This window comes from Wolffia australiana, chromosome 4 (genome assembly GCF_029677425.1).
Source record: "Wolffia australiana isolate 7733 chromosome 4, ASM2967742v1".
Classification (NCBI taxonomy): domain Eukaryota; kingdom Viridiplantae; phylum Streptophyta; class Magnoliopsida; order Alismatales; family Araceae; genus Wolffia; species Wolffia australiana.
Window position 1 is genome coordinate 5,573,245 of NC_135838.1, and position 22,586 is coordinate 5,595,830.

At 41.8% G+C, this 22,586-nt stretch overlaps 2 protein-coding genes and 1 long non-coding RNA gene across 4 annotated transcripts; 1 reads left to right on the top strand and 2 right to left on the bottom strand.

Moving 5' to 3' along the window:
- Window positions 1-638: 638 nt before the first annotated feature.
- LOC144702594 (uncharacterized) lies at window positions 639-2,674 on the bottom strand. The gene is made up of 3 exons (XR_013581269.1): window positions 2,430-2,674; window positions 1,270-1,343; window positions 639-684 (listed from the first exon to the last, which is right to left on the bottom strand). It is a non-coding gene; the product is annotated as an uncharacterized LOC144702594 (long non-coding RNA).
- A 6,905-nt stretch (window positions 2,675-9,579) lies between these two features.
- Window positions 9,580-22,278, top strand: LOC144701703 (uncharacterized). 2 transcript variants are annotated; one of them, XM_078573448.1, is made up of 9 exons: window positions 9,580-9,760; window positions 9,846-10,220; window positions 18,413-18,560; window positions 18,653-18,803; window positions 18,871-18,996; window positions 19,651-19,731; window positions 19,825-20,017; window positions 20,585-20,852; window positions 21,851-22,278. In XM_078573448.1, exons 2-9 carry the CDS (start codon window positions 9,990-9,992, stop codon window positions 22,096-22,098), a joined length of 1,446 nt encoding a protein of 481 aa, XP_078429574.1. In that variant the 5' UTR covers window positions 9,580-9,760; window positions 9,846-9,989; the 3' UTR covers window positions 22,099-22,278. The 2 variants fall into 2 exon arrangements, with proteins under 2 accessions (XP_078429574.1, XP_078429575.1); XM_078573449.1 differs by having other exon boundaries at window positions 20,585-20,846.
- Window positions 14,693-16,010, bottom strand: LOC144701704 (uncharacterized). Its single transcript, XM_078573450.1, has 2 exons — window positions 15,113-16,010; window positions 14,693-14,750 (listed from the first exon to the last, which is right to left on the bottom strand). Exons 1-2 carry the CDS (start codon window positions 16,008-16,010, stop codon window positions 14,728-14,730), a joined length of 921 nt encoding a protein of 306 aa, XP_078429576.1. The 3' UTR covers window positions 14,693-14,727.
- Window positions 22,279-22,586: the final 308 nt, after the last annotated feature.

A 22,586-nucleotide genomic window follows, 5' to 3' on the forward strand; every position in this document is an offset into this window, starting at 1 on the left:
TGAATGTAGTCTGCTTATTCATTTTTTTTTTCTTGAAGAGATAGTCTGATTATTAATAAATTGTGTTCATCACTAATTGATGTTAATCATAAATTTTTTTCTCTGCATTTTAGTATTAATTTATGCCATTGAGATTGAACACGAATATAGGCTGATTTTTAATAAATTGTGCTCATCAGCCCCTTTTTAGTATTAATTTATGTTAATAGTAATTTGCATTCCTCTATTTACTATTTCATTTACATAAAGGTGACATTGAACTTCAACTCCAAGAAAATATTTAGATAAATAAGAAATCAAAACTCATGTTGTTTTAATTTACCTAAATCCGATAATACAGAAATCTCTTAGATTTCTGTCATGAGTAGTGTAATATTGATAATTATATACGATATTACAATCTCACTCAAGGTTTTCAGTGATTTATCATTCATTTGCGTTTCGCACTGGAGAACGAAGCTAAGGAAATTTTATAATAATTTTAAAATTCAGAACAATTGCCCAACTTTCAAAGTGTTCGCCACATTAAAAGAGACTAAATGTTGAAAGAACAAGGTCCAGAAACAGTGTGGGTGAAAGAGAAAATAATATCGTTTTTGAGGAACTGGGACGGAAGGATGAGGCGGACGTCGTGCCCACATCCATCGCCCTTGCGCAAAACTAGTCGACGTTGAGTTAAAAAACCTGCAGGTAATAGAAATAAAAGATAGAGAGTTAGAGAGGGAGATAAGTAGAGAGATGCGTAGATAGAAAGAGATATAGGGAGACGGAGAGATACATTTCAGAGAGATGTAGATGTAGAATTGATGAGAGATAGAGATAAAGAAAATAAAAGAGAGTAATTTAGAGAGAGAGATAAGTAGAGAGATACCTGGATAGAAAGAATTTCAGAGAGATGGAGAGATAAGTAGATAGAGAGGGAAACAGAGAGCGAAGAGAGAAAGAGATAAATAATAAAAGAGAGAAATTTAGAGAGAGAGAGATAAGTGGAGAGATGTGTAGATGTAAAAAATTTCAGATAGTCGAGGAGAGACGTAGATAGAAAGGGAAACCCAGATCGAGGAGAGAAAGAGAAAGAATAAAAGAGAGTAATTTAGAGAGGTAGATAAGTAGAGAGATGCGTAGATAAAAAAAGTTTCAGACAGTCGGGGAGAGGTAAAGATAGAAAGGGAAGCCCAGATCGAGGAGAAAGGGAAGGGTATCCACACACAGAAATATGAGAAGGACAGATGAACCAATGTGCACACATAGAAGAAGTAGAAACAGTACCGGACACGTAGTAATCAAGCACCGCTTCTTAGAAGAAAGGACACGCCGCAGCCAACCCCTACGCCTGCACCGACCTGCAGATAATGATGATATACTCAGATGTTTATTGCATTTCATATTGGATGGAGTTATATGTGGTCATGTATTTATTCAAAAAATTAGATTTCTAGCAAAGTACTCATTCAAACAGAATAATAATGAGAATTCAGAAGCCAAATATATTGAAATACTCTATGGAAATTGACTTCATCAATGAAACAAGATGTCTACAAATGCTTAGCCGACGTCTTCACATACTATCATGATAGTTTCCCCATTATATGATGAAATCATTGTCATCCTCATCACAACCATCCATCAGTTAATACTGAACAATCATTGCTAAAACTCATTCGTTCGAGCCCAAACATGGGTCGATCCGGGGATGGCGGTGATGACAACAAATTCATCCTCGTCCACCACAAGCTAAACCCCAAATCGTCGAAAAAGAACCCAAGGGAGAGTCCAGTATCTCCGATAATGAATAATTTGATTCATTATCGGAGATACGTAATCAGGCTGATGACGTTGACCGCCTGTGGACAATTTTGCTTCATTATCTGGCCTTTTCATCTGATTTCCAAGACACACATCATCGGCCCGCCATCAGCAACGATAAACCCATCCTCATTCTTCCAGGCACAAACATGGATGAGATTGAGAGAGATCGAGAGAGAAAATTAACAAATTAAAATGACAGTTTGAGGGAGATCGAGAGAGAACATTAAAAAATTAAAACGTGAGATTGAGAGAGATCGAGAGAGAAAATTAACAAATTAAAATGACAGTTTGAGAGAGATCGAGAGAGAAATTTAACAAATTAAAATGAGAGATTGAGAGAGATCGAGAGAGTTTGAGAGAGGTCGAGAGAGAACATTAAAAAATTAAAACGTGAGATTGAGAGAGATTGAGAGAGAAAATTAACAAATTAAAACGACAGTTTGAGGGAGATCGAGAGAGAAAAGTACATAAATAGATAGATATATAGAACGAAAATCATATAGGTAGATAGATAGCTAGATATATAGAAGGAAAGATCGACAGATAGATACATAGATAGGTCGAACTTTAGATAGAAAGAACTAAAGAAAAATCGGATAGAAATACCAATACATACGTACCTTGCCGGCACGATTCCGCGTCCCTGTCACGAGCTCGAAGGATCTTGAAGAAGACGTCGAACTCGCCGATTCATGCTCTAGCAGGTTGGTTCCACCTCTCCAAGCCAAGAATGTGCTCGCCACTGGCGAGTCGCCAGACACCAATACGCAGACACGTAGTCCCGCCGATGCGATTTCTAAAAACCTAGGGCAGGCGCGATGATTTTTCATTTTTTTCATTTTAATTTCGTCCCATGGGACGAAATTTCGTCCCAGGGCCTTGGGACGGATCAAAACATCATCCCAGGGTATGCAGGACGGGACGATGCGGACGACATATCGTCCCGTCCTTCGTCCCGGGGGACTCACCGGACGGTCACGTGGACGAAGCTCGTCCCGTCCTCGTCCACCGTCCTCGTCCGGGACGATCCGGATGTATAATCGTGATACCAAGCTTAATAGTAGGTTAGTATGACCATATTTGCATTAAATTGATTTTAAATGTGTGTTATCAATCCTAAAATGTTTGAGTCAATTTTTAGAACAGTATTTTGAATTTTATGAATTTTTCAGTATTTTTAATAGTTTTTATGACATCAAATTTTGAAAAAACATTTTTCCTAAACTTTTGAAATTATATTCAAAGAGATATCATTTTTCAATTCAATATGTATTTTTAAAAATATTTTTATGAATTAATATCTAATTTTGAAGTATCAAATGGCTATTAGATTTTTTTGGGCTTCCAAATTATGAGGAGAGAGAAAATAATGTGAGACAGAAAAATCATAGGGCTGAGAATGATCCAAATTCAGATCACGATATTTGACAATCCATAAGGAATTTTGGGTTGAAATTATGAGCAGAGCTTCTCTTTTTCTACCTCTTTCCATACATATGGCTGGATCTATAAAGATAGTCTCATATTTAGTTAACCTATCTTTGAAATCACTTCCTACGACAAAGGCTGATAGAAAGAAAGTAAGGATTTTGAAGGTCCATCAAGGTGTTCTTGGTGTTTTGAGTGATTGTTGAAGATCAATAGAGAAGTGGAGAGGTTGATCTGTATCATAAAAGCACCATGATCTCAGCAGAACATAGGGAATGTAAGATTCGTCTCTTCCTTACATTGGTTCCTCTCCTTCACTTTCCTTTACTTAGATCTACATCTTTATTTTCATCATCTCATTCTCATCACTGTCTTCCATCATCTTGCCCTGCCACAACCATCTCTGATATCAATCTCATTATCTTCATCTCATATAAAAACCTAAAACGTCACATCCATCGCCCTCTTCTCCATCTCACAACCACTTATTCATTCTTTCATCATATCCATCAGATAGATCATTGTCATTTCTTCTTCTACCATTCTATTTAACCACTCCCACCCATCCATCCATCTCATCATCCTATGTTCTTATTCATATTATACATCCATCATCACTTGAGGTCTTCATCTATCTCACTCTCTCATTCTCATGTGATCTATCCACATCCTCCCACCTATTCTCATATTATTAATATCATCATTATTAAATAGTTATTATCACCCCCACACCACCTCATATTCATCACATCACAAACCCCTATTTTATGTGTATCTCCTCTCATCCCTCTTGAATCATCATTTAAAGAGTATTTAAACCCTGATATATGTTCCGTGTGGAGATGACATTTGCTCATTACTAACTAGTCAAATTACTTTACGAGTAAAGATTTATAATTTTTTTTGATTGACTCAACTACCGACGACAAATTAACACCCTAAATTTGAGTTCTTCGCGTCACACTCGTACCAGACATATTGACAACCATTATCATTTCATTTGATCATGTCTGGACAAAAATAAAGTTGAATTGGAATGTGGAAACTTCTAACCAGTTAGCAGATTTGTTTACTACAACTCTTGGAAGACTTAAATTTGCAGAAAAGTGTCTAAAGTTGGGACTACTCATCATTAAAGAAGAGAAGCAGGATTAAGGAGAAGATTGTGGGGTTGATCCTATCTCTATGACTACTGGAGTTCACAGCATAATAGGCAGAGAACAGAATATTCTCCATTGTTTGTTTCATTCTTCTTTGAGTTAGATTAATTTAGATCTTTCCACTAAGCTTTCCAGTGTGACTTGGTTCACCGAAAAATTACTATATGCATGTGTTCTAAGTGTGATGTAAAAACTAACATGTGGTTGTTCATCTTCTTCTCTCGTTTTCATGCCTTCCTCTTTCGCTGGTTTTTTGTGAGAAGTATTCTCTTTGTGTCGCAAACAAGATGAAATCCCTTTAATCTGGACACACTTATTTTAGTTCAAACCCAAATCCAATCTTAGTGGCCGCTAAAAAGAATAAATCTACATGTCATTAGGAAACGTGGAACACACTTCGGAGCAGAAAAATCCCATTCATGAATAGATCATACCATGCACATCAGAATTCTCAGGTGAGGCCATACCAGGTACAGACAACAACTAGCATGAGAACCACACATTTGTACACATGTGGATGTATTTATAGGCCTGATCGACTCATGATGAATCACACTTTTAGGCATGCAATTTGATCATGACCTTAAGTAAAGTATTTCTATTTTTTATGAATATTTTATTTTTATTCATACGTGACTAGATACTTGAGTCAAGTAGATCAATTTGAATCAAACAGTAATAAATTCTGAGTTTATATCGTTTCCAAATCCCAATGTATTGATTCTCCATCACTGAAAATCAATCATACTAAAATTTGAAAAAATCTTTAAAATTCGCTCTCAAATATCCATCTTTCTTAATAATGAAGATCATCTCTCTTAATATCTGCTTCTATCCTTAAACCTTTTTAATTTTTTGAAATTTTCATAGTCTCTTATCAATAAAGACAAAATCCCCATTTTCTAAGACAATTTTTGAATTACGACCCATTCTCACTAAATTTTGATAAATATAATTTTAATTTCTAAAAATCTTAGTCCAAGCAGTCCAATGTGAATCTTGAAAGTTAAATTTTCTGTCTAATTCAATTCAAAATTATTTATACGTTTTAAAATAATTTAAAAACAAAGTTATATAAATTATGAGACAATATAATATAAAATACAAATGAGCATTCTTTGACCTTGACCCCTTCTCTGCCCTTCTTTTTTCCATTTTTCATGCAGTTATTTTTTAAGCCTATTTCTGATTATTCATGCTTAAGTGCCCTATTATGGAACAAATGACAAATATATGATTTATATTAACCTTGTTAATTTGACCCAACATTTCCCCAGTTTTCTCATTATTATTTATCCATTATTCTTCGCTCCTAAAGTCCATTTTGCCTGAAGGTTATACGTCAATGTATTAAATATAATTCATTTAATTAATAAACTCATTGATTGAAGAATGGTCTCAAAATAAATAATGAATTTTAAATAATTTTGAATTTTCTAAGCTTCAAGAGAGGGACAGTGCCATCGTCACAAAAACCCTTCATTAAAATTGTCAAATGAACTATTTTATCCTTGATATGTTTTCTACATAATATCCTGAATTTCATATTATTATTCCTAAAAAATTTAATCAGCAAAGGTCAGAGGTTGCTCAAGGATGCAAGGAGAGAGAAAATACAAGAGGAAGAAATCAATTGCAAAATCCTTCTATATATTTTTTCCCATAATAGGTAATGATCCATGCTTTCTATCTTTCTGATTGATGATCTTGATTTATTTTGGTCATCCAGCTATTTTACCCTTTTTGTTGTAATAATAAATAGTAATGTTTTCCTTATGCATTTCACTCAAAATATTACTTCCATATGAGAATTTTTCTTTTATTCACAAGTGACTAGATGTTGAAGTTCTGATATCATGAATACCTCACAATTTATATTTATAAAACTGCATAAATAAGTTTTTAAAATCTCATTACATTGAGTACTTAAATTCTCCTTAAATTTGATTCGGACAAAATCCAAAATACATTAAATAAAGTTCGTGATTTTATCCTATTGAAGATATTTAATTTTTTGTCAATATTGACTAAATAATAATTTTTACAGTTCATAATATTTATTTAATTGTGATATGAATTTATAATAATGATTTCATTTACTATGCGATATGATAATTATTAATATTTAATGTCAAAAAATATTTTACGAATAACTTTCACAAGTTATTCACTTTCCAAGGTTTGTGAGTTTATGCAAGCCATTCATTATTACCAAAATCAGCCAGGATATTCATTATTTACATTCTCAATAGTCATCAACATATTAACAGAGGAAAAATCAACCAAATAATTTGAAACTCCGAACAATGGGGGTTTGAATTCCTTCACCTCCTATGTCGCCTAATTATGGGACCACATTTAAGTTTTCCTTCAAGATTTTTCCTTCGTGCTTGAACTCAGCACACATGTATTAAAAATCTATGAATATGCTAAAAAGATTAACATTCATTATAATATTTTATTTCATCTATGATTTTATCTTCATTCTTTCATAGTTAATTGCAATCTCAACTCTTATCAATTTTGCGCAAACAATAGATATGAAGAGAATTTAATATAACTCTAACACAATATTCTCTCAGTCTATATCAATTCGTTAAAGATTATTGAAACAGTGCTTAAAATTTTGAAAAACCTTTTTCTTAGTCATCTTACATCTGATCCTTCTAGTATATAATTGAGACAGTAAAAACTGAAATTAGAAACGAATGACCTATTGTATTAATCACTAAAATAATTGAATATTTACATAGATAAAATATTTAAAGAAGAATAACCCACTAAGCTTGTATCTCTTATTTTATTTTGTAAATCAGGTTCCAAATCTTCTTATAATTAATCCCTCTCTTAGAACCTTTAATTTCATTAGTTATCATGACCGTATAATCCTTTGTCCAATTGATGCTCTTACAACGACTTAATGTATGGTCAACTATTGTACCCTAACTTGTCATCCTAAATAGTACTGATGCATTAGAAAATTATGGAAACTCATTTATGATATTCCACTACCTATGCTGGAGACTTCACTGCATCCCCTTACTTGAGTTTTTTACTCTTATATCAAGGGGAAACAATTCCATCTTGGCCACACAACTTCTGTGAGTGTACTTCTCGTTGCATCTGAGCCAACACAGTTTGAAATTTCATGATTTTTAAAATACAACTGTACGTCAACAAGATGTCTTTGGTATCTCAAGTCAAAGTACCACTAACACAAACATGATAGGAATCGACCTAATCGACAGTTAATGAATAATAAGATTTAGGGAATCATACGAACTAATTCATTGAACTATTTTCCTAAAAGTACCTATTATTTTCCCCTAATGTCGCCTCACTAATGGATCGGGGATTGATGATACTCATCATAATAGTGGGGCTAGATAACTATATTATGTACATGTATTCTTTGAAATGAGTATACTTCAAATATGATGTCATCATAATTCACTTGGTCATAGCATGTATTCAAAGACGTCATTATATGCATCACACCTGCATTATATGAATATGTTATATCAATGAATACATGCCAAGACGTGGAATGTGCAGTTGGCTTTCCTGCCACAAATAATTCCATCAAAAGATATAGAAATAAAAAGTAATAAAGAGAGAAGAGATAGAGATAGAGATAGATCGGTAGTGGATAATAGAGAGAGAGTGAGATAGAGAGTGATATATAGAGAGTTAAAGAGAGAGAAATATATATAGAGAGAAAAATATAAGTGAGAGATAGAGACCTAAAGATAGAAAGAGTGAGATGAAGAGAGAAAGATAGAAACCAAGAGATAGAGAGAGATAGCCAGAGAAAAAGATAGAAAGCAAGAGATAGAGAGATAAAGATAGAAATAGAGAGATAGAGAGAGGTAGAGAGAGAAAAAGATAGAAAGCAAGAGATAGAGAGAGGTAGCGAGAGCAATATATAAAGCAAGAGATAGAGAGAGATAGCAAGAGAGATAAGAATCAAGATATAGATAGTGATAGATAGAGAGAGATAGAGAGAGATAGAGAGAGGTAGAGAGATAGATAGATAGATAGAGAGAGATAAAGAAAGATAGAAAGAGAGTTAGAGAGAGAAGAAAAGAAAGGGAAAGATAGGGAGAGATAGATTGAAAGAGAGAGAGATACAGAAAGATATAGAGAGAGTTAGAGAGAAAAAATAGAAAGAGAAAGATCGGGAGAGATAGATTGAAAGAGAGAGAGAGAGAGATAAAGAAAGATATAAAGAGAGTTAGAGAGAGAAAAATAGAAAGGGAAAGATAGGGAGGGATAGATTGAAAGAGGGAGAAAGATAGAAAGCGAGAGATAGAGAGAAAGATAGAAAGAGAGAGATAGAGGGAGAAACATAGGGAGGGAGAGATAGAGGGAGAAAGATAGAGAGGGGGAGATAGAGAGAGAAAGATAGAGAGGGAGAGAGATAGAGAGAGAAATATAGAGAGGGAGAGAGATAGAGAGAGAAAGATAGAGAGGGAGAGATAGAGAGAGAAAGATAGAGAGGGAGAGAGATAGAGAGAGAAATATAGAGAGGGAGAGAGAGAGAGAGAGAAAGATAGAGAGGGAGAGATAGAGAGAGAAAGATAGAGAGGGAGAGAGATAGAGAGAGAAAGATAGAAAGACAGAGACAGAGAGGGAGAGAGATAGAGAGAGAAAGATAGAAAGACAGAGACAGAGAGGGAGAGAGATAGAGAGAGAAAGATAGAGAGGGAGAGATAGAGAGAGAAAGATAGAAAGACAGAGATAGAGAGAGAAAAATAGAAAGACAGAGATAGAGAGAGAGAAAGATATAAAATAATAGAGAGAGAAAGATATAAAATAATAGAGAGAGAAAGATAGAAAGAGAGATGGAGAGAGAAAGATAGAAAAAGCAATATATATATGTATGTAGATATATATAGAGAGAGAGGAGGGTGAGAGAGATAGAGGAGGGGAGAGAGAGAGAGAGAGAGAGAGAGAGAGAGAGAGAGAGAGAGAGGAAATGGTAAACATTAATCCTAGGGATGGAGAGAAAGAGGAAAGAATAACTTCTGGACCAGCAGTCATCACATCTCTCCACCAAAAAGAATCTAAAAACCAAAACCTCTCCTGCAGTTTGAAAAAAAATAAAAAATAAAAAACATAAGCGTTTTTGAATTTCTCTGGGACCCATCCGGAGACCGTAAGAAGAAAAGGCCTTCTCTTCTGCCTCTTCTTCTCCCCTTTCGAAGAACAGGAAGAAATCTGACGAACTCTCCACTCCCAAAAACCTAGAACACCACCCCTCTTCTCGCAGATTTCCATCCCCATCTCCGGAAATTGCTCTACAGAAGCTCGCAATCGCCTCTCCTCCACTCTCTCTCGAAGATTTTCCGCCGTCTTGCAAGGTTTGGCGATCGAAGAACAATCTCCGATTCATTCGTTCTGTTTGTTGTTTCTTACCGGAAGATTTGTTCATTTCTGCTTCGCCAGCTTGCCTGCAATCCGTGATAGCGTATTGAGTTGGAGGAAGCTTGATCTGGAGGGATTTGTTGCAATGGGTCGAAACCCTAACCCTAGATTCTGTTCGCGGAGTTGAGGCTTCAGCGGTTGGGGATTTGGCGGTAATTGGGCTGGATGGAGAATAGTAAGAAGTCGCCGCTGCGGGTGCGGATGCGGGTGACGGCGAAGAAGCGAGGGCGGGAATTTAGCACTTGCGGCAGCTCGTCGATGAGAAAGCGGCGGGATCGCGATTGCTGCAACAATTCTGTGAGGAAGCTTCAGCGGCGGGAGATTGGAGGCTTGCCCAAGATCGTTCGTGGGTCTTCTTCCAATGCCCTGGAGAAATTTCGGAACATTCAACTCCAGGTAATGTCGTCTTCCCAACACTGTTCCCGGCTCTCACGACTTTCTCTTTGATCAGTGACTGATGATACTTGTCCTTTGATTCAATTCCTTGATTTTCTGGTTGAAAAGCGTTGTACAAACCCGGGGATGTTTCTTTCTGGTTCTTTAAACGTGCTTTAGTAGGAAGAACAACAAGACTTATTTTCTGGTGCTGGGTTGTAATGAAATCTATGTTTTCTTGATAAATTCTTGCCTGGTGGTTTTTTTTTAAAGGGATCTTGTAATCTCAAGAGAGACATAGAATAAATTTAGGGTGTTTCACAGTCATCTGAAATACGTTCTTTACAGGGAAAGAACTAGTTTGGTAAAACTTGTCGATTGGCTAAGGTTCTCAAAGATTTTTCTTATGGTGGATTTTGTATGAACTCAGTTCTATCCTTGATTAACATTTGTTCTTACATGAAACACGATAAACCTACGGTGCCTCACCGTCACTTTCCATCTGAAGATGATTCATTAACAATCACGAGCTCCTATTCTAGGAACCGACATCATCTGGTGTTGAAGAGGAGAAATTTCTTGGACTAATATTGTGGAACGTCTGGAATCTTATTTTTTGATCCGTATCATTGATCAAACAATTAGGAGAACGTGGAGACAAGAAGGATCCGCTTTATTTATCGTCAGTTTGTGATTACATCTTGGTGTTATTCCATGAACCCAATATTTACTACTGTCATAAAATTTCTTTACACTGTGATGTTATTCCAGAAACCCAATATGTACAACAGTGAAAATTACGTCACACAACATGTGGCAAACAAATGCATAGTCTCTCGCATAAATCTGAAGGATGGAGGACGTTCTTGCTCAGTTTTCTGCAAAACTCGAATTATACTCTTGTCAAGACTTTGGTGAACACTTCGACAAACTGTTAAGGGCTTGGATGGACAAAATGTATGTGCTAGCCCTCACGGCAACGTCAACATCACCTTCCATGTCATCAACTCTCGTTGAGTTTGTAGACAACATTGATGATGGCGAATTTTGGTTATTTGATGATGGTGATGATGTTGACAAGCTTTGGACTGTTTATCTTGACGACAATAATGAAGCCCATTGATGTTGGCTACATCACTGACCAAACTTCCAACCAACAATATTGTCAACGTCACACATCAATGTTGTTGGGACATGCTGAACTCTTAATTGACAATCTCCGCATGTCAGAGAAAATTTTTAGGCAAAGGGGTTCTTCTCATCCGAACAACAGACCAAGTTGTTGGGGAAGAGAAGAAGAAGGTAATGACATAACATGAACAGAGTACATGTAAGGGTATATGTACCCTAAGAGGGAGAGAGGATAATAGGGCTAATGGGCTTATAGAATAGGGCCCATTAGCCCATGAGGGATAGTCTATCACTAACACCCCCCCGCAAGCGAAGTATGGATATCTTCCATACCGAGCTTGGAGACGGCACGTTGAAGAAGAGGACGGGAGAGTCCCTTGGTAAGGACGTCCGCTGCCTGGTCGGCAGATGCAACAAAGTCCAGGTCAAAGATCCCTTCGTCAACTCGCTCCTTGAAGAAGTAGCGGTTGCGCTCCATGTGCTTGATGCGGCCCTGTTGTCCAGGGTTCTTGGCCAACGCGATCGTCGACTTGTTGTCGTAGAAGAAGTGAATCGGGCCAGCATACTCCACGCGAAGATTGTGAAGGATGCCGTAGATCCACTGGCCCTCAGAGGCCCCATCGGCGAGTGCGCGGTACTCGGCTTCGGCGCTAGAGCGGGAGACTTTGTCCTGCTTGCTACTTTTCCAGCTGACGAGACTGCCAAAAACAAACTTGCAGTAGCCCGTGGTAGACCGATGATCCACAACGGAGCCGGCAAAGTCAGCATCAGGGTAGACTTTCACTGTCCGGTCAGTGCTGCGAGGGAAGAGCAGGCCCTTTCCGGGGCAGCCCTTCAGGTACGCAAGGACCCGGTTGGCGGCCTGATGGTGAATCTCCCGTGGGGAGTGCATAAACTGGCTGAGCAGGTTGACGGCGAAGGCGATGTCGGGCCGAGTGTGCGTCAAGTAGAGGAGCTTCCCCACCAGCTGCTGATACCGGTGGGAATTCGTCAGCGGCGAATCCTTCCCTTTGCCCAACTTCACGTTGGGATCAATGGGAGTGCTCACCGGCGCACAATCGGTCATCCCTGTCAGTGCCAGTAAGTCGACGGCGTATTTCTGCTGCGAGACGAAGATCCCACGGGGGGAGTAGGCTACCTCAAGGCCAAGGAAGTAGCGAAGAAGGCCGAGGGCCTTGATCTCAAACTCCTTAGCCAAGGCAGTGCTGAGGCGGACAGCTTCGGCAGCATCAGATCCTGTGATAAGGATGTCGTCGACGTACACGGCAAGGATGGAGACACCGGTCGGGCGGTGACGGAAGAAGAGAGAGGCATTTCCATTGCTCTGAGTGTACCCTTCGGTCTTCAGAACAGAGGAGAACCTCCCAAACCACATGCGCGGGGACTGCTTGAGTCCATAGAGGGACTTCCGCAGTCGACACACGTGCCCGGGGGGGCCGAGTGAGTAGCCCGGGGGTTGCTGCATGTACACCTCCTCCGTCAAGTCGCCGTGCAAGAAGGCGTTCTTGACGTCGAACTAGCGGATGGCCCAGTGGAAGTGCGCTGCAAGCGCAAGAAGAAGCCGGACAGTCTCCATCTTCGCCACGGGAGAGAACGTCTCGAAGTAGTCCACGCCATAGGACTGAGTGAACCCCCGAGCCACAAACCGAGACTTGAGGCGTTCGAGAGTACCGTCCGCATGATGCTTCTTGGCATGAATCCACTTGCAGTCCACTACCCTCTTGCCCGGAGGTAGTGGAACGACGTCCCACGTGTGGTTCTTGAGGAGAGACTGCATCTCCTCGTCCATCGCCGCTTTCCAATGGGGAGAAGCAATAGCATCGGCTAAGCGTCGAGGAACGAGATCCGACTCGATGCGGGTGAGGAACAACCGGTAGGGAGGACTCAGCCGGTCAAAGGAGAGGTAATGAGAGAGAGGGTAGAGGGGGGCCTTAGTGCACTGACGGACCCCTTTCCGTAGAGCAATAGGCCACCCCAACTGATCGTCACCATCGACAGGAGAAGGAGCGGAAGCAATGGGGGACTCCCCGGGAGGAGCAGTGGACGACACACCGGGAGTCCGAGGAGACTCACCGGAGGGCGAGGGTAGACCGGGAGAGGGGGGTGACGAGGGTTGGTCACCGAGAGAGGAGGAGGGTGACGCACCGGGGGTTGACAAGGATGGGGGGCCGGAAGGAGGAACTGAGACCAATGGGAGAGGGAGAGCGGCCGAAGGGGAAAGGGCAGGTAACGAAGAAGAGGTAGAGGACACGTCCAAGGACCCCGCAGGAGGAAGTGAGGAAGAGGAATCAAGGGGAGAAAGATCCGGAAGTGAAGAGGGAGGAGTGGGAGTGGTGGACTCCACGATCGGACTTGGCCCCAAGGGGGGGCCGAGGGAGCCTCATCCAGCGGAAGGCGTGATGAGGTAGAGTAGTCCCCAAAATAGGGTTCATGCTCGGCAAAGGTGACGTTTGCCGATATGAAGAACCGCTGAGAAGGCGGATGATAGCACCGGTACCCTTTTTGGAGGGAAGAGTAACCCACAAACACACAACGGAGTGCGTGTGCATCAAACTTCGTGCGTGTGGGAGAAGTATCATGGACGTAGGTGGTGCAGCCGAAGATGCGAGGCAAGAGTCCTGTCCGCAAAGAAGCATTCAGGAATGCCACAGTCATCTGGTCCAAGGGGCTGGAGAACTCCAGGAGTGGGGTGGGGATACGGTTAACGAGGTGAGTACTCGTCAAAACTGCCTCTCCCCAATAATGCCCCGGCGCCTTGGAGTCCAACAGTAATGTCCGCGCCGTCGAGGTAACATAGCCGATGCGACGTTCAGCCATGCCATTCTGCTCGGGCGTGGCCACACAAGAGGACTCGTGGAGGATGCCCCGGTTGGCAAAGAAGGAGGCGAGGTCGGCGTTGAAGAAGTCCCGGGCATTGTCGGAACGAAAACGCTGGATGCCTCGACCAAACTGTGTCTGTACCATGGCGCAAAAGTGTCGAACATTCTGCGCAACCTCCGACTTCGCATTCAGGAGGTAGACCCACGTATAGCGGGTAGCTTCGTCCACAAAGAGTAGAAAGTAGCGGTGCCCTTTCAGACTGATCTGCGGGGCCGACCCCCAAACATCACTGTGGACTCGGAACAGCGGGGTCGATGTGTGAGACGAGGATGAAGCAAAGGAGGATCTGCGATGCTTGGCTAACTGACAAGGTTCACAAAGCATAGTCTTAAGGTCCACGCCCGAACACAACGAGGGAAAAAGACGCTGTAAAGTGGAGAAAGGTGGGTGTCCAAGTCGCTGATGCTCCATCAGAAGGCGTCCCCGACGCTGCTCAGCCACCGAGAGAAGAGTCCAGTGCACCATGAAGCACTGGGAGTGGCCTCCATCGTCCAGCATCAGCAGTCCGTTCTCCCGCCTAATCGGTGTAGTCCGGCCCACCTTGTCAGACAGAAATATGCCGTCAGGTTGTAGGTGGAAGGAGCAGGAGATAGCATCAACTAAGCGCTGCGGAGACATAAGCACGGCCCGCAGGTCAGGGACATGGAGAACGTTGTGGACCACACCAAGGCCGTCCACATAGACTGCCCCCATTCCGGCCACACGGAGACGTCCACCCCCGGCCATGAGGACAGTGCGGCCACCACGATGCCGCTTATATGATACAAATCGGGCATTGCTCGAGGTCATGTGTTCGGTAGCCCCCGAGTCAAGGACCCAAGTCGTATCGGAGACGACAGGTGAGTGGAAGGCCGTATGGCCACAGTACCACGCATCTGAAGATGAAGGAGTGGAAGACGCACCAAAGCCACCGAAGTAGGCCGTGGACGGATTCTGCAGGGCAGCCATCTGGTCACGGAGGCGGGCCAAATCTGCCTGAAGCTGGTCCATGGTCACTGCGGAGGGGCTGGCGGAGGAGGAATCAGAATGGGCCACCATGGCCTTGCCTTCTGCGGCCTCTTTCTTCTTTCGCCAGTCATTCAGGCGCTTCTTGCACTTGTTCTTCCCGTGGCCCAGTTTGCCGCAATACGAGCAAATCGTCGTCCCAGCTGGAGGAGCGGCGGAGGTGGGCGTAGGGAGGATCGACGGTGCCTTGCCGCCTGAAGAGAGGGCAGAAAGTAGTGCGGTCGACTCACCCAGGGTGCCGGAGGAGGGAGTCCCATGGAGGAGGAAGTGGCTTTCCTCTTCTTGAAGCTCCTTCACCAACTCCTCGAGGGCAGGAAGACCTTCCTTGCGGTGCAAGGCACAACGATGTACGTCATCATACTCGCGGTTCAGGATGCTGAGGAAGCCCATGATCCGCAGAAGAAGCACATTCTGGAACGTCTTGGACGTCGGATCGTCGGGCGGTAGGTAGTAATCCACTTCATCCCACATCTTCTTGTGGGCAAGTGCATATTCAGAGATCGTCAACGACCCCTGACGGAGATTGCTGGTCTGACTTGCAATGGAATAAAGACGCCACCAGTCGCTTTCCCGGCCACAGAAGGAGCGCACCTGATCCCAGAAGCCTTTCACCGTTTTCTGATGCGGAAGACGGTCGCGGAAATCTGGAGCCAAGGTGTACGCATACATCCAGCCGAGGATGAACTGGTCCTCAACGTCCCACGCTGCATAATGTGGGTGGTCGACGGTAAGGGGGTCTTCAGTGCAATGCTTGAAGAGTTGGCGTGCCTTCAAGGTGGTCTCGACGAAGCGCATACACGGGAGTAGATTCGGGCCCCGTAAGAGTGTCGTCTCCGGGACCGACGGAAGCGGATGAGCCACCTTGTAGGACAGTGGCTTCTCCAGGAAGTCGGTCTCGGTGAACGGCATGGTACTGCTACGGCGCTGCTACGGCAGTGCTGCGGGCTGCGGCTGCTGGTGTGTGTGCGCGGCGGCTGCGGGCTGTGGCTGCTGTGCGTGCGCGGCGGCTGCGGGCTGCGGCTGCTGTGCGTGCGCGGCGGCTGCGGGCTGCGACTGCTGTGCATGCGCGGCGGCTGCGGGCTGCGGCTGCTGTGCATGCGCGGCGGCTATAGGTGGGCGATGTCAAACCCTAGGGAAGGAGCTCTGGAGCTCTGATACCATGTTGGGGAAGAGAAGAAGAAGGTAATGACATAACATGAACAGAGTACATGTAAGGGTATATGTACCCTAAGAGGGAGAGAGGATAATAGGGCTAATGGGCTTATAGAATAGGGCCCATTAGCCCATGAGGGATAGTCTATCACTAACACAAGTCCAGAGGTTCCTTTCAGTGGTGCAGGGATCTGATGAATTACTTGGAAATAGATAAGTTTCTGATCATACTTGAATTGACTAAGACCTGACCATCTAGTTCGTGCAGACCTGCATCAACTGTGGGAGCACAATGATCATCACGCTTGCTAATTTTGTCATTATCTTCAATAGGGGTGCCCATGAAAATTTTGTTTATAACTTTTTTCATCAATTTTGGTGTGAATCTGCTGAGAGGCTGAGTGAGTGAAAAAGGTTTTATCCGGGATAGAGATCTTGCCAAAGTTCAGTGGTTGTTGGTGGTAACGAAATGTGCATTATCTAACCACTTTCTGAAGGGCAATCGGGAGAGAGCTTGAAATATCAGGAAAAGGTCGGGTTTGGAGCGCTTGATCATTGATCAGAAGCTATAGATGATGAAGCAGGAGATATATCGACAGTGGAAGGGCCTTCTAAAAGAGTGTTTGACAAATGAAGAGGTGGATAATTTTGCAAAACTAGATTTCATATTGGAGGTCGACAAATTGATAGGTCCAGCTGAGAAGATCCAAGCAGGCCTCACAAGGACCAATCTAACATTTCGGGGGAAACGTGACCCTCAGGGGCTATCTGATAGTCATAAATAAGAAACATTTGACAAAAGAGACATCTAATGAATGATCAGTTCGGGTTGTTTCTGGCATGGATCAGCTGTATTGGGCAATTGCGAGAGCACGGATTGCTGTGAGTGGTAATTTTTGAGATTACTGCCATATCTTTCCTTTTCTCTTCCTCCCTTTCCAATCTTCCTGTTTTTTTCTTGATTCACGAATGATCTACATGAGGCATCTATCGCAATCAAATAGAACTGTCCGTCTATTATATTTATAGTGTTATGGAATTAGAGAAGAATGAGTCAAGCGTTGGGCTGAGTCCTGATAATTGGTCAGGCTAGACGGACTGGATAGATGTCGTCTAAAACAATCTGTGAGCACAATAATGTAACATCAATACCGTTTTAGGGTCTAATTTATCCAGCTGCTGAGCATGTAAATGAACATAACGAATAGTGCCAAAAAACAAAAATGTTTATGGGTTCTTTCAATGTAGCTTGAGGGTAAAATTATTGAAGGGTATCAATTGGAGAGGAATATTGAAGAACAAAGGTAGCAGTAATTGATTTGTGGCAGATATGCTTGGGTCGAAGGAGCATTACTGGTAAGTTATGACCTGTTTTTTGTTCAGTACGTGCGCTTTGTTATGGGATGTAAATTCCAGATGTCTGATGAATAATCCATGTTTTGTGGAATTAGTGTCATTAAAAACATTGTTATCTGTTGTCAGCCCAAAGCGCTTGAATTCGCGCATGAAGTTGATTGAAGCATGAAAATTTTGAACAGGGATGACATCAGATTTGTTCTCACGTGAATAAACCCAACAGAAACTTGTTCGGTCATCCATAAAAGCTGACAATAGTTGAGAACCAGGTTACCTATTGACCAAATTCTGGCTCCAAACATCAAGATGAATCATTGAATAGGAAAGATTGAGTATTTGTTTTTAGCTATTTGGTTTACATCACTATAAGTTGTTATCAATTCCTTGCCTAATTTAGGAAACATAAAAAAACAGTCTTGAATGAATGATATCCAGAATGGTGATGCATTACACTCTGGAGTTTTGGTTTGGGCAGTCATGGTATCCTGTGATAAATTACTCTCTAAGTTGTGGTAACAGAAAATGCAATCATCGAACTGATTGCTCCGATTGTTTTGGAAGCATTTAATTCTATGAACTTTATTTTCAGTCTGTACTCGAATATGCCTGTGCATATCTTCTGACTTTTTATTCACTTTTAATTGTATTCACGACGTAGCCTGATGGATTTAATCTTTACTTATCTTCAGGAAGAGTTTGACACGTATGATCCCAACGCTCACTGGTTTCTTAGACTTCAGTTCCTGAAAAAGCGATCCAAGATCATTGAAATCGTTTCGGCAAAGGACGTAATCTTTGCTCTTGCACAGTCCGGGCTGTGTGCTGCTTTCAGCCGGAGTAAGGGCATCCATCTGATCTTGATCAATTTTCTTTCTATCCTTATTGATTGATCCTCTCTCATTCTCTTATTTTTATTATGATGTTGCCAGCAACAAACCGACGTATATGTTTCCTGAACATAAGCCCCGACGAAGTCATAAGGAGTCTCTTCTTTAACAAGAATAATGATTCCCTGATTACAGTATCAGTTTACGCATCAGATCACTTCAGTTCCTTGAAATGCCGCACCACCCCGATAGAGTGAGTTTTTTTTTTAATTAATTTTGGGCTTGGAGTTTGCCTTATCTTAGTCTTCCGAGGTTTCCAGATACATCAGGAGGAACCAACTCGATGCTGGGTTTCCCCTCTTCGAGACTGAGTCCCTAAAGTGGCCTGGCTTTGTGGAATTCGATGACGTCAATGGGAAGGTGCTGACGTATTCTGCTCAAGACGGGTTAGTCCATCTCAACCCTGCAATGCGATCAATCTTATCAACCATCATTGTTTTATGGATTAGGGTTTAGATCGTTGATGATGTTATTTGGTCGATTGGATCGACATATCAATTAAAGATCAACCCAACCCTGATTAAAGCTTATGTCAATCATCGATCAAAAGTAATCCATTGATCAATTGTTACGGTCGATCAAGATTTCCACCAGTGATGGTTGGTTCGATGATATTGGATCGATAGGATGTTGACGATGGATTGGTTTGATGAGACCAACAAATCAAACCTATCTTAATCAGTAATGATCCAATTTTTCCTCATATCAGGTTGTCGATCACAGATGATCAATCGGTGGGATCAACCCCAATTAGATCTGGGAAGATCTTGATTCGGCTTTATTGATCCTGATCTGATCAAGTTTTAGCACTCAAAGCCAGGATCAGGTAAGCTTGGTTCATTCAAGCAAAGATTGATTGATCCAATTGGTGAATCATGATCATCGCGATCCAACCTTTTTATCTGATTTCTCTGATCGATCCAAACTAATCTTATCCGATCCCTGGCCGTTGGATTGATCCAACCTTTTTATCTGATCCGATCCGATTGCCTAGCCCTACTCGTTTGACTTGAGCTAAGAGACAATCACTGTAACTGCAGTATCTACAAGGTCTTCGACTTGAAGAACTACTCTTTTCTGTACTCAATCTCTGACGAGAACGTTCATGAGATAAAGATAAGGTTAACCCTCCCGCTCATCTTAGTTTTTTTTCTTACAAAAAATCAAATCTTTTGGTCTGAGCTAACTATTGAAATTCTATTGGTTTTTGGCAGTCCGGGAATTATGCTCCTAATATTCAACAGAGCTCCGGGCCATGTTCCGCTGCAGATCCTGTCGATAGAGGATGGGACGGTGCTGAAGTCGTTCAACCACTTGCTCCACCGCAACAAAAAAATCGATTTTATCGAGCAATTCAACGAAAAGCTCCTAGTCAAGCAGGATAATGAGAACCTTCAGATCCTGGATGTGGGTCCCTTTTCTTTACCTGTAGGGTTTAGCACTCATCAACATCATCAACCATCGTTGACATCATTACCACTGGTGGTTGACATTGACTTGGTAGTCAATGTCAACGGTCAATAAAGTAAAATATTTGTGACAAAAAAACTTCACCCTCATCAATATCAACTGGTCTAGTTGACATTGACTCCAAAAATCGACATTAGATCCTGGCCATCGTCAACGTCATTGGTCTTCATTGACGTTGTTGACCAATTTTATGGCGCTTGTGGATAATGATGTCGTTGTTGACCTTTCCCTGTTGACAATCACGAAGACGGGGTATCGGTCAATGTCAGCCAGTCAACTTAGTAATACTTGGTTGGAGAAGTTGTCAACCCACCTAGGTGGCATTGATGGCAGAAATTTTCTTAAACTGTGGACGGTTGAAGCTGGCGATGATGTTGATGCTCTTTGACATTGACAGTTGACTCTGGCAATGTCGTTGCCAACGCAATGTCAGCATTACATGTCAACATCTGCAGGATACCTCGAATCCTACTTGGGTTTTCTTTAATTTTTATATATTTTTAGGTGAGGAACTCAGAGTTGACCGAGGTCAGCCGCACGGAGTTCATGACGCCGTCTGCGTTCATCTTCTTGTACGAGAACCATCTGTTTCTGACCTTCAGAAACCAGACAGTGGCAGTGTGGAATTTCAAGGGGGAGCTCGTCACCTCCTTTGAAGACCATCTTCTGTGGCACCCCGACTGCAACACCAACAACATTTACATCACCAGCGATCAGGACCTCATCATCTCCTACTGCAAGTCTGATGAGGGCTGTAATGACGACGGTGAGGGTGCGTTCCTCTCTTTCTCGCTCTCTCTCTCTCTACCCTTCTCTCTCCTTTCGGTATTTACATCTTACTTGTCCTGCTTTGTTTCTAATTATTTCACATTTTGCGTCCTCTTTCTGGTAGATATTTTTTATTATGATAGTTTCTCTGTTTCATTTCTCCGATTTCTTTTCTCATTTAATTTACTTGCAGTGGACTCCTTTTTTCTCCCTTTTTCTCTCATGCTTCATTATCTTCGTTCCTGTATTATCTTTTAAAGCATGTTTTTTGACATTTACTTCTGTATCTGGATTTCTCTATTATTTCCTCCCTTGTTTCTAAAACTTATGGCTGTGTGAACTCTTTAACTCCGCCCTTTCTCTACCTTTTGCTCTCTTGCTCCTTATTCTCTCTCCATCTGTTTTTACCTTCGGTTCTTTCATTTATTATCTCATCCTTTGTTTTTTCAACTTATCTCTGTGCCGCCTCCTTTTTCTTTTCTCCTCTCTTTCTGCTGCTCTACTTTTCTGTATCCAGTAATTTTTTTTACTATTTTCCTTCTCTTATTTCTCGTAGATCGTTTCTAACACTTGCTCATTCTTTGTCTTCTTTCTTTCCTCTTTTTCCTCATTACCGCATTGTGTCTAGTTTTTCCATAGCTCTTATTTTCTCCTCTTCCATATTTTCTCTTCATTCTCTCTGCTTCATTCCCTGTACAACTTCTTATTCTAGTCTTCTATCATAAATCTCTCCCTTATGTTCCCACTTTTAAACTCACGCCTTTCTTTTTATTATTCATAAAGATATTAGGACTCTCACACTGACATTGAGACAGAAGCCATTGGATCAACTCCCCAGTTCGTTTTCTTCAAAACGTTTCATCGTTTATCCGCGGGATAACGTTCCATCTCTCCTGCTCGTTAATGCGCCTTTATCAACTTTGATATCTAACCCTTTTTAAATTGTTTTTGCATCTTTGAGGATAATGATTGGGATTTGGATTTTACTGTGGGTCTGAATAGGAGGGGCGGCGGTGGGTTCAATCAACATGAGCAATATTCTGACGGGCAAGTGTGTGTCCAAGATCTGCTCTAACGACCCCGGGCTTCAGGTCAGCCGGCGAGCCCGGCACGGCACATTGGCCCGATCCCAGATCAGAAGTAACGTTGGCGAGGCGCTCGAGGACGTCACCGCCCTCTTCTACGACGAGGACCGCAACGAGATATACACAGGGAACAACCTGGGCCTCATCCATGTGTGGTCCAATTGACCCTCCACTTTGAAATAAATATTTTCATTTTTATTCTCTTTTAACCTAACCCTCTTGGTGCTGCCCACCTGTAATTTGATAATGTGTGTAGAAAATCTGAAAATGTTGGGCTTCCAGGGGATCTGACGATATGGAGCTGTGGAATCTGATTGGTTAATTAAGGGAAAATTATTGATCAACCATGCCCTCTTTGTAGAGAAAAGAGTGGATTCATTGACCCTCAGAATTTACAGAGTTATCTTCGTTTAAAATTTTCTCAAAACTAACCTTAAATATTTCTTGTTCAGTTTGATGCGTTTTGGGGTTGATTTCTGAAATGTCCATGCAAAAAGCTTTGGCCAAAAAATATGTCATTAACAGGCTTTAAACTCGTGAATTGATTAACCATATTTGTAGAGAAAAGGGAGGATTCATAGACCATCAGAATTTACGTAATTATCTTCTTTCAAAATTTTCTCAAAACTAACCTTCAATATTTCTGGTTAATG